The sequence below is a fragment of the Macrotis lagotis genome, chromosome 3 (genome assembly GCF_037893015.1).
Source record: "Macrotis lagotis isolate mMagLag1 chromosome 3, bilby.v1.9.chrom.fasta, whole genome shotgun sequence".
In the NCBI taxonomy this organism is placed as follows: Eukaryota; Metazoa; Chordata; class Mammalia; order Peramelemorphia; family Peramelidae; genus Macrotis; species Macrotis lagotis.
The window spans coordinates 17,864,834-17,879,544 of NC_133660.1; the positions used below are offsets into that span (position 1 = coordinate 17,864,834).

At 50.7% G+C, this 14,711-nt stretch overlaps 1 protein-coding gene across 21 annotated transcripts in view; it reads left to right on the top strand.

The window, feature by feature from the left end:
- The window catches only part of PCM1 (pericentriolar material 1), a 70,256-nt gene extending 55,814 nt beyond the window's left edge, over positions 1 to 14,442 (top strand). For 11 of the 21 annotated variants that reach the window (XM_074228205.1, XM_074228203.1, XM_074228208.1 and 8 more), the window contains 13 exons: positions 357 to 477; positions 2,216 to 2,365; positions 3,753 to 3,886; positions 5,965 to 6,099; positions 8,715 to 8,912; positions 10,204 to 10,266; positions 10,556 to 10,685; positions 11,633 to 11,790; positions 12,553 to 12,643; positions 13,139 to 13,395; positions 13,636 to 13,728; positions 13,854 to 13,971; positions 14,155 to 14,441. In XM_074228205.1, coding sequence (XP_074084306.1) covers positions 357 to 477; positions 2,216 to 2,365; positions 3,753 to 3,886; positions 5,965 to 6,099; positions 8,715 to 8,912; positions 10,204 to 10,266; positions 10,556 to 10,685; positions 11,633 to 11,790; positions 12,553 to 12,643; positions 13,139 to 13,395; positions 13,636 to 13,728; positions 13,854 to 13,971; positions 14,155 to 14,180 — 1,674 coding nt within the window. In that variant the 3' untranslated portion in view covers positions 14,181 to 14,441. Of the gene's footprint in view, positions 1 to 356; positions 478 to 2,215; positions 2,366 to 3,752; positions 3,887 to 5,964; positions 6,100 to 8,714; positions 8,913 to 10,203; positions 10,267 to 10,555; positions 10,686 to 11,632; positions 11,791 to 12,552; positions 12,644 to 13,138; positions 13,396 to 13,635; positions 13,729 to 13,853; positions 13,972 to 14,154 lie in introns of all 21 variants that reach the window. The other 10 variants (XM_074228213.1, XM_074228219.1, XM_074228216.1 and 7 more) reach the window with 3 other exon arrangements.
- The last annotated feature ends 269 nt before the right edge of the window (positions 14,443 to 14,711 follow it).

Below are 14,711 nucleotides of genomic sequence, written 5' to 3' on the forward strand. Positions count from 1 at the left end.
TGCATTTTCTTTTGAGGCCTTCCTGAGGATTTCTGGGGCCAGGCCACTATCTCTGATGGTCCTGAAACCCTTTTTGTGGGATATAGTCCTTCCATCCCACAGCCATAAATACCTTGCTACGAATGAGTTCCATCAGAGTAGACTCCGAGAGTTTTTTGAAGTTTCCCATGTCCCAGTGGCATTTGGAAGCGGCAGAGCGGTGAGACCAGAGTTGCTTCACTATCAGAAGGTTCAAGCTCAAGGACTCTTTCCCAACCCTGAAAACCCATAAAAGCTAAGTTGCTGGGAGGAATACTTAACATTAACTGGTTTGTTCCTTTGGAAATCAGAGCATTTTTCTTTGTTCTGTATCTTAGGAAACATTTGAGAAAAATTTTGAAAGAGAAACCTGTAAAATCAGCGAGCCAAACGATGCCGATAATGCCAGTATCTTGTCTACATCTTCTAATTTTGAGCCCTTTGCAACTGATGACCTCGGTAAGTCACCTCAGGAATATTTCCTGGATGTGGGCCTCATTTTGCAGCTAAGGCAGAAAAAGCCTGAGGTTGAGGGGAGAGGAGGAGATGACCCAAGACCTCTGCTTCCCAAGCCCTTGGTTAGTCTTTCCACTATCTTGTGCCATTACTAGAAGAATCTGAGACCCAGAGACAGGAAGGGGTCTGCCTGGGGTACCATGGCCAGACTGTTCCTTAGCCCAGAGGAGGGGAAGGGAGAAGCTAGATCCACAGAGGTCTCAAATCAGGGAAAGCCCGAGGGTCAGGCTTTCCAGGTCCCTGGAGCTCTGACCACTTCCCCAGAACTGAATGTATTGCCTTTCCCAGAGACAGTTTGAAAAAGGAAACTCTTATTTCCATAGGACATTGGTGTCCAGAGCCAAAGTGATTTCTTCAAGAGGGGTTTCTGAGCTCTTAGAAGAGAACAGACACTGATCAGTTAGTCAGCCAGTCATCTAGTATTGATCTAAGCCCTGACTGGGTGGGCCAGGGGCTTGCCTGGGAGGTGAGGGCAGGCAGCCTGTGCCAAGGCAGGAGTGGACCACAACTTAGAAGGTTCAAAGAGAGCGTGTTCCTGAAAGCCAGAGGGCAGCCCCTTGGCAGTGAACTTGGGACCAGAACCAGCTGGGAGGCCAGAGGAGGCTGGGCCCAGGGGGCAGCAGGGGGCTCAGGAGGCTCCTGTTGGTAGTGTAGGGTGAGAAAATGAATGCAGATGGAGAGTACCTGCAGGAGCCTCGGGGGGGGGGGGGGGGGGGCTCTGAGGAGACCTGCCAACCTGGGGCTGGGGTGGTACCATGGAGATGGCTTTCATCCCAGCTGCAGATGCTGTTCTGGCTGATGACCTGGTTTGCCTCAGTTTCCTTATCAGTAAAACAGATTCCCAGGGTTGTTGAGAGGGTCAGATGAGATGCTCTTTGTAGCTATTACAGCCCATTCTTGGAACATAGTGTATAAATGCCAGATAATGAGGACCATGACCTCCTCAGAGATACTCGTGAGCTTAGAAATGTGAATTCTCCCTAACGAGTGTTGGAGGAGGCTGATCATCATACCTGGTGTCCCGAGAGCAGGGAGAGTGGGGGAGTCTGCAGGAGGCCCAAGGCCCATTGATTCAGCTCTTTGACCTTGACCCCCTCACCCACTGCTTCCCCTTGGCTAGGACAAGGCACTAGCTCCCTGAACTCTCCACTGGCCTGCTTTCCATCACCCCTCAGGGCCCTGGCGGCCATAGTGGTCCAGGGACAAGTGGGCTCCAAGTCCTCTGAGGTCAGCGATAGGACACAGGCTAGAGGGCTGGACTGAGGATGTGGGAAGACCTGGGGGTGGGATTCGGTCTGACCCCAGGTGAGTCCCTTCCCCTTTGTGATGCAGAACAGGGCACCGACGGGAGAGGGACCAGGCCGACCTCTTCTTTTCCCACAGATGGTATCTTTACCATCTCTCTCCCCCTCTTTTTGAGGAAGGAGTGGGTAAGATTGGGTCCATGGTATCCTTGGTAGTAGGCACTTAGCCAGGAGTTCACCCTCCTCCAGGACCCAGGGCTGTCACACTGAGAGCCTCCCAGGTCATGGCGCTGCCTTACCCAAATAAATTGTTCTCCTTTTGTTCACGTCTTTTTGAGGGATGTCAGTCAGCTCAGTCATCATTTTTATCCGTGTATTTTGTAAAAGTCTGGCTAGAAACAGAGCCACCCTTTGAACCATGTCTGTTCCCAATGCAGGCAACACCGTGATCCACTTGGACCAAGCATTGGCTAGAATGAGAGAGTATGAGCGAATGAAAATTGAGGCCGAAAGTAACCTGAGTGCAGAGGGCGCTGGGGCCACGGCCACCGCCACCACCTCTGCCACCACTGCTTCCACCTTAGAAGGTCAGGGTCTGGGTGGGCACGGGCACAGTCCACAGCGTCTGCCTGTCCTGAAAAGCGGGAAGTGGACAATAGGTGGTCCTCAGAAGGAGACAACGGGCCCCAGGGCAAGTCTGAGAAAGAAAGCCAGGGAAAGGAGGCACTAGCAGAGGTCAGGGAGAGGGTGCCAGGGCCTCGGGACCAGCAGACCCTCAGCCAGGAGACACCTCTGTCCACATCCTGTCTACTGAGGACTTGGACAAGACTGTTGGGCTTGTGCCCAGGAACCCAGCCACAGGTGGGCATAACAAAAATGCCCCTGAGATGCAAGAGATGTGTGTGAAGATGAGGATTAAGTGATTTTCACAAAAATAAAAGCACATCTAGGCAAATCAAGCCAATGAAACAAAAATGCCCATAATTTGAAAAGGACTTGATACTTTCAGGCTGACAACTGTGATGGATCAGTAATCTCAACAATGTGCCACTCCTTCCAGCAATACACAGAGTAACCCAGCTAGATTTTTCCATTCCCTCGCCCCATCCTGTGGTCCCTCACCTTTAAAAGCTACTCACGTGACCAAACCACCCTCTCGAGTTCCCATCCCACATGCTCTCCTTCCTTTTACAGCCATTGAGAAAACTATGCACATGATACCCAGGGCCTCTGCTTCTTCTTGCCCACCTAACCCCTCATGCCTCAAAGCCATTCCCTCCAAAGTTAGCCGTGATCTACCCAGGAGCCAGATCCACCAAATGGAGCCAGTCTGTCTGCTGGGATAAAGAATGGGCCACATCAGACAAGGGAGAACAATGTACCAACTGCCAGTGTTCCAGATAGAAGCCAGTGAGGCATGCAGGGAAGGAGGTGGGAGAAGCAAGCAAAAGAAAAGACCCTTTGAAACAAGAACATCCCTAGTTTCTGATGAGTGGTTCAAACAAACATTGAGAATTGCCATATACCTCCACTTAGTCAATTCTACCACATACATTTATTAAGCACTAGTTGTTTACAAGGCAGTGCGGTCTAGAGATTGGAAGGGGGAGATGATCCACAGGAGAGAAAGAGGATGATTAGAAAAGCCTCAACACAAGAGATGGTTCAAGGCCTATGAGCACCAGCCTCAGAAGTCCCAGAGCCAAGACCTCCAATACTGGGCAGGTGGAGCAGGAAGAGGGGGACCATGTACAGAGAAGGCAGGCTCCAAAGGGCCGGCTGAGTCAGGGATTGCCAAATGGGTGTCAGACTGGAGGCCGGGAGGCCAGTGATGAGAGGCTTAACCTGGGGTGGTGGCATGTGAATAGAGTTGGGGTGAAAGCACTGTTTCTCCATGAAGAGGTCTAAAATGGTATTCTCTGGGTGGCTCTGTTATCTTGCCCATTTTATTTGTCCTTTTTTTTTTCCATGTAGAATCTCCAAAGATTGAAACCCGCAATGCCCAACAACCCCTTGAAGTGGCTACTGTCCCTTGTCCTCGGATTGACACTCAGCAGCTTGACCGGCAAATCAAAGCAATCATGAAAGAGGTTATTCCTTTTTTGAAGGTAAGGAGGCCAGGGTTACTACCTGTATTTAACATTGCACAGGAAAACCCTAGATTTATTGTTTGGGCCTTCAGGAAAGCTGGGATGGTATGCTTCAAAATCTCACATGGGGAACAAGAATAGTCCGTGCCTTCCTTTTGTCCATGTAAAAGTTACCCCCCTTAAAATCTGGGGAACATAATATTGACAGCCTATCAAATGCATTTATTTCTGTTATTATTGGAAAAGGAAAGTCTTTTATTCACTTTCATGTAACTTTCCTTGGTGAAGCAAGTGAGAGAGGCTAGCTAGGAGTGGGAGAAAGTGTGTCACTGTGTCCTGTTTATAAAATCACGATTCCAGATGCATAGTAGACCTTTGGAGGAATAGAGATGACTGGCTCACCAGGTACCAGCCTCTAGCATTTGTTGGCTGAAACACTGACTCTTTATATCTTTAAAAAAAAAAAAAAAAACCAAATCGGGCAGCTAAGTGGCACAGTGGATAGAGCACCAGCCCTGGAGTCAGGAGGACCTGAGTTCAAATCAGACCCCAGAAACTTAATTGCCTAGCTGTGTGACTTTGGGCAAGCCACTTAAATGCCATTTGCCTTGCAAAAAAAAAAACAAAAAACAAAAAGCCATAGAGCTTGAAGAAGAGAGGTTAAAATCCAAAGATTCCATGGTAGAAATGACTGAAAATCAGTTAAGTTTTGTTATCTTGAGAACTGTTAAGCCAGGCACAAAACAAGACAGTAATTTGCTTGTCAGTGAAATGCAGAACATCTCTGAGTAGAAAAAGGAGTTCTTGCTGATGAATTCTCCCATTTCTACAAACTTGGTCTGAAGGAAATCGGGGCAAGAGGGTGGAAAGGGAGGAAATTCTTAGACTAAGTTTTTGAACTTTATGAAAAGAGAATTTGTGATTTGGGTTTGTTTGGGATTTTTCTCTCCCTGCCCCCCTCAAATCTCTCATAAACAAATCAAGCTTCTCCAACAGTGCCGTAAGTTTATCGACTTTTAGAGATCTGGCAGGCCAGGATTCTAAGGCACAGTGAAGAGCTGCCCCATGTGCAGGTGGTCAGACAGTGGGCAGCACCTAGGAGAACACAAAGAATAGACTTCAGGAAACAAGCCCTTCCCAAAACGATTCTGGGCAGGGCCCCAGATAGTAAGTCTGCTTCTAGGGGGCTGAGACCAGTGGTCCCCAATCCCTGCTGTCTGTCAGATGAGTATGAACATGCCAGTCAGGAGCAAGATGGAGAAGAATCAGTAAGTCTTGGGGTGGCACCTTCTAGGGTCTGCCCCCCACCCTCTTCTCCTGGGGGCATGGGCCTAACCAGCCAGCGAGAGGAGGTGACCCAGGGAAGTCCAAGGTCTTGGAAGGGGAAAGTGCTCTGGCTTCAGGCTCTGGCCTCTCTCACTAAGACCATGTTGCCTCTTCCATTATTTTTCAGGCCACTTGTTTGAGACTGAGAATGTTTTTTTCCCGTTCAAAAATAGAATCTGTTATTGCCAGAAATCCAATTGAATCCATTTCGTGACTGAATCCAGTTTGTAATAAAATCATTTTTAATTCAGCAGCTGGTGATTAAGCCTTACCCCCGAAAGTACACTGAACCAGAAATATTTGTTGAGTGGCAGCATGCAGATCTGATTTGAGGAGGGAGCCAATGGGAACATCTCTGGAGATTCTGAAGGGACTCCTGGGCCTTTCTCAGGTTTTAGAAGCCAGGGCAACTGTCACTTCATTTCACTTCAAAACTGGTTTTTCCTAGTCTGTCTTACAGGCATGCCCCAAGCAAAGTGATCTCCATCTTGGTGTTCACCCACAAAATAAAAGGGTGGGGGTGTTTTAGGGAATGGGATTTTTCAGAAACAGGAGTCAGAAAGCAAGCAGCACAAGGCTTTGAAAGAATGTCTGTTTTTACCTGATAAAATCACCCCGGACAAAGTTAACATTGCTTTGAGAGAAAGACAGAAAAAAATTGGGAGCATGGTGTGGGCTTCAGGACCTATGGGGAAGGAGGACTTGGTTGGGCATAGCTGCCCTCGGCCATGTACCCAGAGCAGTCACGGGACCCTCTGGCTCTTTTCCAGGAGCACATGGATGAGGTGTGCTCTTCGCAGCTCCTGACCTCAGTGAGACGCATGGTGCTGACACTTACGCAGCAAAATGATGAAAGCAAAGAATTTGTGAATTTCTTCCACAAGCAGCTGGGAAGCATCCTGCAGGTGAGAGATCCCTCCTGTGCTCCATGGCAGCCTCAGCCTGCTTCAGGGTCTGCCTAGCGTTGTGTTTTATTACAGTTTGGCCCAAGGCTGGCTTTCCCACAGAGGTGGGGGATCACTGGCTTAGTAAAGTGCTGTGGGACGCAGTGATAAGGGGAGACCCTCAGCCCCTCTCTTTTGTCATCATCATCATTAATAATATTGTATTAGACCCCAGTAAAACCAGTTAACTTGCTTTGTGACTGTTTACATTGGAGTAAGTATCCATTACTCCTGGTCATTTCCCTCACCCCCGTCTCTATGGCTTCTCATTTCTCCACATATTACTGTTCTGTTGGTCTTTGATATGGTCATAATTAGGACTTGGGCCTGGACTGGACCTTCTCCAGGGCAGATCACCCAGACCTTGTCTGCACTCAAAGGGTCTGGTCCAGGGGTCCAGTGACTTGTGTTAGGGCTCCCCAGAGCATGGACCTGAACCCAGGCCTCTGGACCTTCAGGCTGGCTCTCTATCCACTGCCTCTCTTGGCCCTGTGATGCCTGCTATGTTCTCAGCACTCTCCTCCAGCCCTTAATGACAGCATCAGATTCTCTTCTGGTCTCACAGTTAAGTTGAGACACTGCTGGTACTTTGGACCAGGATTTCCCCAGGGTCTGACCCCCATTAGACTGTAAGCACCTTGAAGGCGGAGACTGGCTTGGGCTGCTTTTTTCATCCCCCTGAGCCCACAGTAGACTTGACTTGCCGGGGGCAGCTTGGCCAGGCTGCAGTGGATCTGGAAAAGGTAGGGGGACTCAGTGGTGGTTGTGGCAGCCTGGCATCAGGGACCTCAGCACATCAGTCCTGGGTACGAGGTTTCAGCTGGATGGCTGTTGACAAGCTGGAATGCTAAAGGACCTGGAGTCTAGGGCCCAGGACCTTGGTGCTCAGACTGAATGGACACATGATAGCTGTGTTCCTGTCCTGTGAGGGAGGATTCAGTTGTTCTGACTGGCCTCACGAGAAGCTGGGGGTCAGCCTTGTGGAGGAGCATGTTTGGTTAGACTGGGCGGAAGGAGCTGCTTCGATCCTAGTGAGAGCTGTCCTTAGCAAGCAGGATGCCTTGGAAGGCTAGACCTTCTCCTCCCTCTTCCTAGATGGCTGCTCTGGGGGCTGCAATATAGGGGCAATTCCTTCCTAGCCAGGTGATGGCCTCGAAGGGTCCTTCCCTTTCTTTGCTTTTGCAGCTCAGGTGTAGAAAGTTGGCCCGTGGGAGGGGTGTTGGAAAGGTCTGAGAGTCAGATGACCTCTGGGATCCTTGTGTCGACAGTCCTGCTGGAATGTCCTGTGATCTTGGCTGAAGAAGGGACCTCACTCTTTTTGCCACCATATTGTGGAACAGTTTTTTCCAAGTATAGTCATTAAATAGCCATTTTTGTCCCAGAATTTTTATTTTGTCTTCATCTTTTGAAGGTATTTGGTTCAGTGTCAGGGATTTTTATTCTCTTCCATTAACTCTTGCTATTTTTTGGATGGTAACAACATAGTCTTGCTTTAAATACTTTTACTCCATGGCTTAGTGACAAGGTATTCAGAAGAGGGTCAAGAAGCCTTGAATTCAGGTTCTCCCTCTGGTCTCCACTGGCTGGATGACCCTGTGCAGAGTCAAGAGTCCGAGCTGGTCTTCCCTGATGAATGGAGCATGCACACTGGCACGCTAGGCCCGGCCTCCCTGCCAGAGCCAGTATCTGTCTGCCATTGGGTGTAGACTGGTGTGAGGGAAGAGAAGCTTTTAATAGAAATTTTAGGAGGGATTATCCCTTTGTGAAGCTCACCAGCACCTCTGAGATTAGTCTTGATTGAATGGTCCCTGCCCTCCCCAAGAGCATTGTTAGGCCTGCTCCATGTCTGTCACAACAAGACCCTGACTGCCTCTGATTCTACAGAAATGACCAGCGGGCATCCTTCCCCACCATGCATGCTTTGTTTGTGATACTCATGCTTTCTGTTGTCATAAATGGGACTTTTTAAGGTTATTTTTTTGATCCTTGTTGTTAATACCTAAGAATTTGCACTGTTTTTCTGGTTTACCTTGTACCTGCAACCTTGCAAAACTCCTTATTTCTTTTTAAGTTCTGGGGTGAAGTGATCCAGTTGTTTTGGTCTCTCTTGGAGTCCTGCAGTGGAGCTGACAGTCTGACTCCTCCCCTTTGCCTTTCCTCCCTTTGGCAGTGGGGTCCACCAGAGAGCCTTCTTCTACACCTGCTTCTCAGTGAGGTATCTTGGGGTCATGTGGGGGATCTCAGAGCCTCGCAGAGCTTCTGTTGGTTCTCCTGTTATCAGATGGTTTGGCTGCTATGTAACTAGGTACTGCGACCACAACTGCGTTATCACAAGAGTCTTCTTTTAATGTCCTGCTGAGACAGGTGTGGTGCCTCCATGGACCTGCACTGCCGGTGCTGCTGGTGTTCTAGAAAGGTCTCTTATTAAGGAACAAGTTCCAGGGAGTGACAGGATTGCCTGCTTTGCCCAGGATTCCAGGAGATGGGCTTGGCTGGTCTCCACCACCTTTGGCCTGAATCAGCTCTGTTTGGCCACAGTCTCATACCAGTTGTAACTCGTTCTTGTCTTTTAACAGGATTCACTGGCAAAATTTGCTGGCAGGAAACTGAAGGACTGTGGTGAGGACCTGCTGGTCGAGATCTCTGAAGTTCTCTTTAATGAGTTGGCCTTCTTCAAGCTTATGCAAGATCTGGACAATAATAGCATCTCTGTCAAGCAAAGATGCAAAAGGAAGATGGAAGCTGCCGGAGTGATGCAGTCCTATGCAAAAGAGGTGAATCATCTTAATTTTGCTAATAGAAAAAGCTTTATGTTGTCTGTATCATCTGAGCAAATAAATGCACGAATGGTGCTTGGCACTTGCTAAGCAGTGCTCCACCGTCTCTGCCTAAGGGAGACAAGGCAGACGGAGGAGCCGCAGAGAAGTGCTTGAGAAGGTGGACTGGGCAGGGGAGCCTTGGCACAGTCTGTCTGCAATCCTGGCTGAATTGGTTGGATTACTGTGCCCAGAGCAGATGGTGGAAGGAACTGGGGAGGAGGGGCCCCCCATTTGGGAGGCCAGGCCAAGGGGATGGTGGTCAGCTGGCAATGGCTCTGCCCGATGCCCAGCCCCATAGCAGATGGATGGGGCACAGCAGGAAGGAGCTGCCATGCCATAGACCTTGACTGTCCAGTGTGAGGGTCCAGAGAGATTGTGAGGGGGAATCAGCTGTAGACACACAACAGAAGAGAAGCTGATGGCAAATAGGCCCTTGGACCTGGGCTCTCATGCAGGAGCTTCTGGACGGCATTCTGACAGAGGTGGCCTTTGGGCCAGACCCTGAGGATGGGTAGGATCCCTGTTATTTAGTGGTGTCCAGAGGCCTAACGAACCTAACCACCCTGGCAAGCCCCTTGGGGCCCACGAGGTTTTATGCAGAGCAATTCACAAGCCAAGGTGCTGGGGGAGCTTTGGGCCCTCCTCTTCTGTTCCTGCCATTGAACTTCCTGGTTGAGAAGAGAGGAAAGCGATTCTTAGTCTTGGGGGTTTACCCAGCTGCTCTTCTGGGCCAGACTCTGGGAAGACGGGAGGAGATGGCGAATCTTCCTGTTCCAGGGCCCTTTGCTAGCTCCCTTGGGGAGCTGGGACCTCGAGAGACAGTCGCATGGTCATGGAATCAAGAAGACCCGGGTTCCAGTGTCCCTCCAAAGGCACTCCTGTCATGGGGCTCATCCTTTCTCTGCTCAGCATCCCCAGACCCTTTTGGGACCCTTGGAGCATTTGGTTGGGAGTCTGAGGCAAGATGTGAAACTGGGTCTTCTCGATCCCAGGCTGGGCCCAAGTCTGGCACAGTCACCCCAGGCTCTGAGTTATTGGCAGGAGACCACCCCATCCCACTTGGCCTGTGCAGAAACCAGTGTGAAATCCAGGCATTCCTGCCCCCCCCCCCCAACTGGGCCCTCCCCATTGCCCCAGTAGTGCCCGCTAGTCTTTTAATTGACTTATTGCTAAGTAGCTGCTTCTCAATTCTAGTCTTCCCTTGGTGAATAGAAAGAATTGAAAACATTCATTGGTTTTCTTATAGGCTAAAAGAATTCTTGAGGGAGATCTTGGCTCACCTGCTGGAGAAATTGATGATGAAGATAAAGTACGTTATTCAAACTTGCATTTATTTTAGCCAGCTCAGTATTTGTTAAGTAAATGCTCACCCATCATTGCCTAGATAGAGTCTCCTTGGTGTTTTAGCTTAATTGTCTTCTACTATTGGAGAGTGGAATTCCCATTCGGCCAAGGAGCCCTTTCTGGTGGCTCCTCTCTTGTCTTTAGTGCCACAGACCAGGCCATTGTCACTTGGCTCTCCTGGGCCTCCTTTTGTCCCCAAGAGTGAACCTGTTCAGGGAGGGCAGCCACTGATCCCTCCCTGTACTTGTGGCTAGGACAAAGACGAGACTGAGACAGTGAAGCAGGCACCACCACCACCCGGGAGTGAGGCACCCAAGAGCACAAGGTCCGACATGTCTGATCAGGAAGAGGATGAGGAGAGTGAAGGCTGCCCTGTGTCCATCAGTAAGTTGAATGGCTGGGGAGGGTGAGAAGGGCTGTGGAAAGGGGCCGAGTGGCACCCTGCAGGATTTGCTCCTCGCTTCCACTTGCGTGACTAGGTGGCGCTGTGTAGAGTATTGGTGTGCTGAAGGTGATGTGGTCTGCCATCTTTGAATGATAGAAGATCCAAGAGGCACGTGGGGCCCCAGCCTGCACTTCTCAGCCTAGACCAGGGAGTTTGACCTAATTTCTCAGCTGAATTCTAGAACACAGAACGTTAGAAGAATTGTCAGAGACCCTCTAGAAAAAGGAGTCACTGTTACAAAGAGCCTCCACATCCTTGCAAGGGGCAGACTGCCACAGTAGAGGCTGAGCTTTGGGCCCGCCTCTCCTGCTCCCCTAGTGGACAGGGTGGAGCCATGGCCATCTGGTCACATGAGTGGACACGGCTCAAGGTGTTCTCTTCAAGTGGCCCTGGGCCCTGCTTGGCCACAGAGTACATGTGTTGGGCTCCTTCGACTTGAGGGGGAGACGCCCAGTTGGGAAGGCTGACTGGGGCAGGACCACATCAGGGGATGGGTAGAGCTCAGTCAGTCCCAGTGTCCAACCTAAACACATAGCGGGGAGGTGGCGGGAATGGCTCGGTGCCACAGCTGCATCCCAGGGGAGCAGAGTCCAGATGGGGAAGAGCTTGAGCTTGTCCTAGACTTCCCCAGCTCCATGGGCTGATTATTTCTTCCTCTGTCAAATTCGGGTATTGGATTCTGGGATGAGACCTGATCTTAGGTGTGATGGGCACTTGATCTAGGGGCTCGTGGCCTCTGCTAGGTATCTGTTCAGCCAGGAGCTTACCATGTTCTATCTGGGGAAGGGGTTAAACTGGCCATGTGAGATGTATCTGGAAATTCAGATTCTCTGACCAGGAGTACCCCTGAGATGGTTGTGCTCAAGGGACACATTCCTCAACCCAGGTTTGTCCAAAGCTGAAACACAGGCTCTCACTAACTATGGGAGCGGAGAAGATGAGAACGAGGATGAAGAGATTGAAGAGTTTGAAGAAGGACCTGTGGATGTCCAGACGTCCCTCCAGGCTAACAATGAGGCGCCAGAGGAGAGTGAACAAGACCAGGTATTGGGGAAGCTGTGTGTACATGAGCCCCAACAGTTGCTGAGGCTTAGGGGCCAGCATGGGCATGGGTGCCCCCCCCTCACAAGGAACCATGCCTTGTGCAGAGGAAGGAAGCTTGTGTCTCCACCAGTGCCTTTGGAGCTCCCCACCAAGGGTCATCCTGCACCAGGTGCTTCCCAAGGGTTCTGTGGGGCCTGTGGGAGGGAGCGTTGACAGCTTCCCAGGAGGCCCTGCACCCACAGTGCACAGGGAAGAAAACTAAAAGTCAAACAGACCCTCTTTTATTGGGGCTGGCTGTGCCCAAATCTTGCTCACATCTCTCCTTTCCTAGGAGTGGGGTGAAGGAAGGGGAGGTCTGGGAAGAGAAAGCAGGGGGCTGTTGTTGGGACTGCTCCATCTTTCCTTCAGAGGACTGCTCCTCGTCCTGTCTTCTTGCCTCTTAGGGTGGACGGGGTTGTCTCAGGAAGGCTCTTCAAAGTTGGCAGGTGACAGGCTGACTGGTGCCTTCCTTCTGTCAGGGTGAGCCGGGCCTTTGGCCTGAGGTCAGCTGACCACTGCCCTTAGGGCTCTCGAGCCACCCTTGCCCTCCTCCTCTCCAGGCATCTGCCGCCATGGAGAACACAAATGTGAGCACTTGTCAAGAAGACTTTGTGTGAAAGAAGGCAAGGGACAACCGCACCATAAGCCCTTAGCCCTACTTGCCCAGCCAACCTCACCCCCACCACCTGCTGTCTGCAGCCACCATGTCTGTGCCCCTTCTAGATTCTACCAAATGAGTTTGAGAAGCCCGTGGAAAAAGAAGGTGTGGTCCCAAAGGAGCGTGAACCTCCTAACAGCCAAAGCAGTCAGAAAGGTGAGAAGTCTGTGTGACGCCTGCTGGCCTAGAGATGGTCCTGAGGCTGCCAGGCAGCCAAAGGTGCAGAACCCGGAAGGCAGAAATGATTCACTCTTGTTAGTGTGAATTTGGAGCCTGACCTTCCATCTGGGTTTGGGTCATTATTAGTTTTTGGTTAAAAATGTCTGTTGAGTAAAAAGGTTGGTCTAAACAAGCAACCCTGGAGAAAGACAGCACAGGTGTAACCTACCTATGGGTGCCTTCGCCTGGTGCTGGCCCTTGTGTGGTGACTATTGCCAGACCAAGAAGTCCATGAGATCCACGCTCACACTTGGCTCATCCCTGCACAGATGAGACATGTGTCACCCCCCAGGTCCCATGGAGAGAGAGGCCTTTGACCACCAGACTCAGACCATGTCTTCCCTTGGCTGTTCCGCGGGTTGTGCACATGTCACTAGACGAGCCTATGACAGGTTGAGGCTGGGGACATGATCTTGGTTCATTTGGTGGCAGGTGACCAAGACGATGTTCCTGCAATGCCTTGCTACCTTAATGTCTTGGACATTGAGCAGCCCCTCGGGGGTCCACCCCCTCCGGAGCCTGCAGTGTCCCCCGGGGGGCCCCCCATGGAGCCCAAGCCTTCTTTACCCATCCCTGAAGTGGAAGCCTCCCTGCCTGGGAGCACCCAAGCCAAATCTGCTTCAGAAACTCCCGAGAGCTCGGTGGCTGGAAGTCCTGACACCGAATCGCCAGTGCTAGTGAACGAATACGTAGGTATCGCCCATACACATGGCCTGGGTCATGCCAAGTGGAATGCAGACCATGGGTGTCCTGGGCTGTGGGAGGGCCTAGAAGCAGGCTATGGGGAAAGGGGCAAGTTGGGGAACCAGAGTAGATGAATTCAAGGTGAAACCATCTGGGTCCTCAGGATAGGGGCATCTGAGTGGCTCAGGACCGCTCCCCACCCCACCCCCACTGTCTGTAAGGCATGTGCTTCTTCTCCTAAGCAGGAAGCAGGTTCTGGTCATTTAAGTCAAAAGTCTGATGAAGAGGACTTTGTCAAAGTGGAAGACTTGCCCCTTAAGCTGACCATTTATTCTGAGGTATTTGACTTTCTGCCCTTAGCTGACCCGTGTCTGACTGGCCCTGGAAGTGGGAGTGGGGGACATTGGGCTGGGGCCCTGCGGCCCCAGGAGCTCTCCCCTTTTTCTTTTTTTTACCTCTAAAGGCAGATATAATGAAGAAAATGGCAGCAGAAGAACAGAGTAACCATTTAGCTGAAGAAATATTAGCTGTGACTCACACTGAAGAGTTGGCCGGGGACCCTCAGACCCTGAAAGAACCTGGTGAGGGAATGAATCTGGGCCCATAATTCCCCTCCCTCCCATGAGAGCTCTGACCAGCTCACGGCCTATGCTTTTTTCCCCCCTGGCACTGCAGATCTTGACCATGGGCGTGCGGTCATCCCACCTCCCCTGGGTTTCTGCCGCCTTGGATGTCCCCCTGACTGCCCTCCTTGTGTTTTTCAGAGAGCGTTGCAGCCCGGAGCGTGTGAGAGATCTCCGCTGCCTGCCTTCCCCTGCCCCTCCACTGATGCATCTCTTCCATGGCACTAAATAACTTTATTTCCATCTGTATAAAAAATGTAAATTAGTTTTTGACCCACTGCCTTTTAGACTAGGTATTGCTCACTTCTGCTCAGGCAGGTCACACGCCAGAGACGGGATCCTCCCAAGACAAAGCTCGCTGCACTGTTCTCTTTTTTTATTTTTTCATTGTGATTTGTTTAGTAACTTTAAACTTAAAATGTAGTTTTAAATAAAGTTTGAACTTGTCTGTAAAGGGTCTTTCTGAGCATTCTGTTGCAGCTTCTGGATTGCTGGGGCAGTCAAAGGCCCCTGAATTAGCACACGGCTTCTGCCAAGTGTGGGGTCTTGGAAAAGGTCGACTGTGGGTTTTCCTTCCTACAACCCAGCTAGCCCTCTGAGAAACCCAGGGTGTGGGTCCAAGGGAGGCCTTCTTGAATGAAGACAGCCCTAAAAGCAGTCACCAGCTCTGTCCTGGTCAACAACTGCTGGCTGCATGA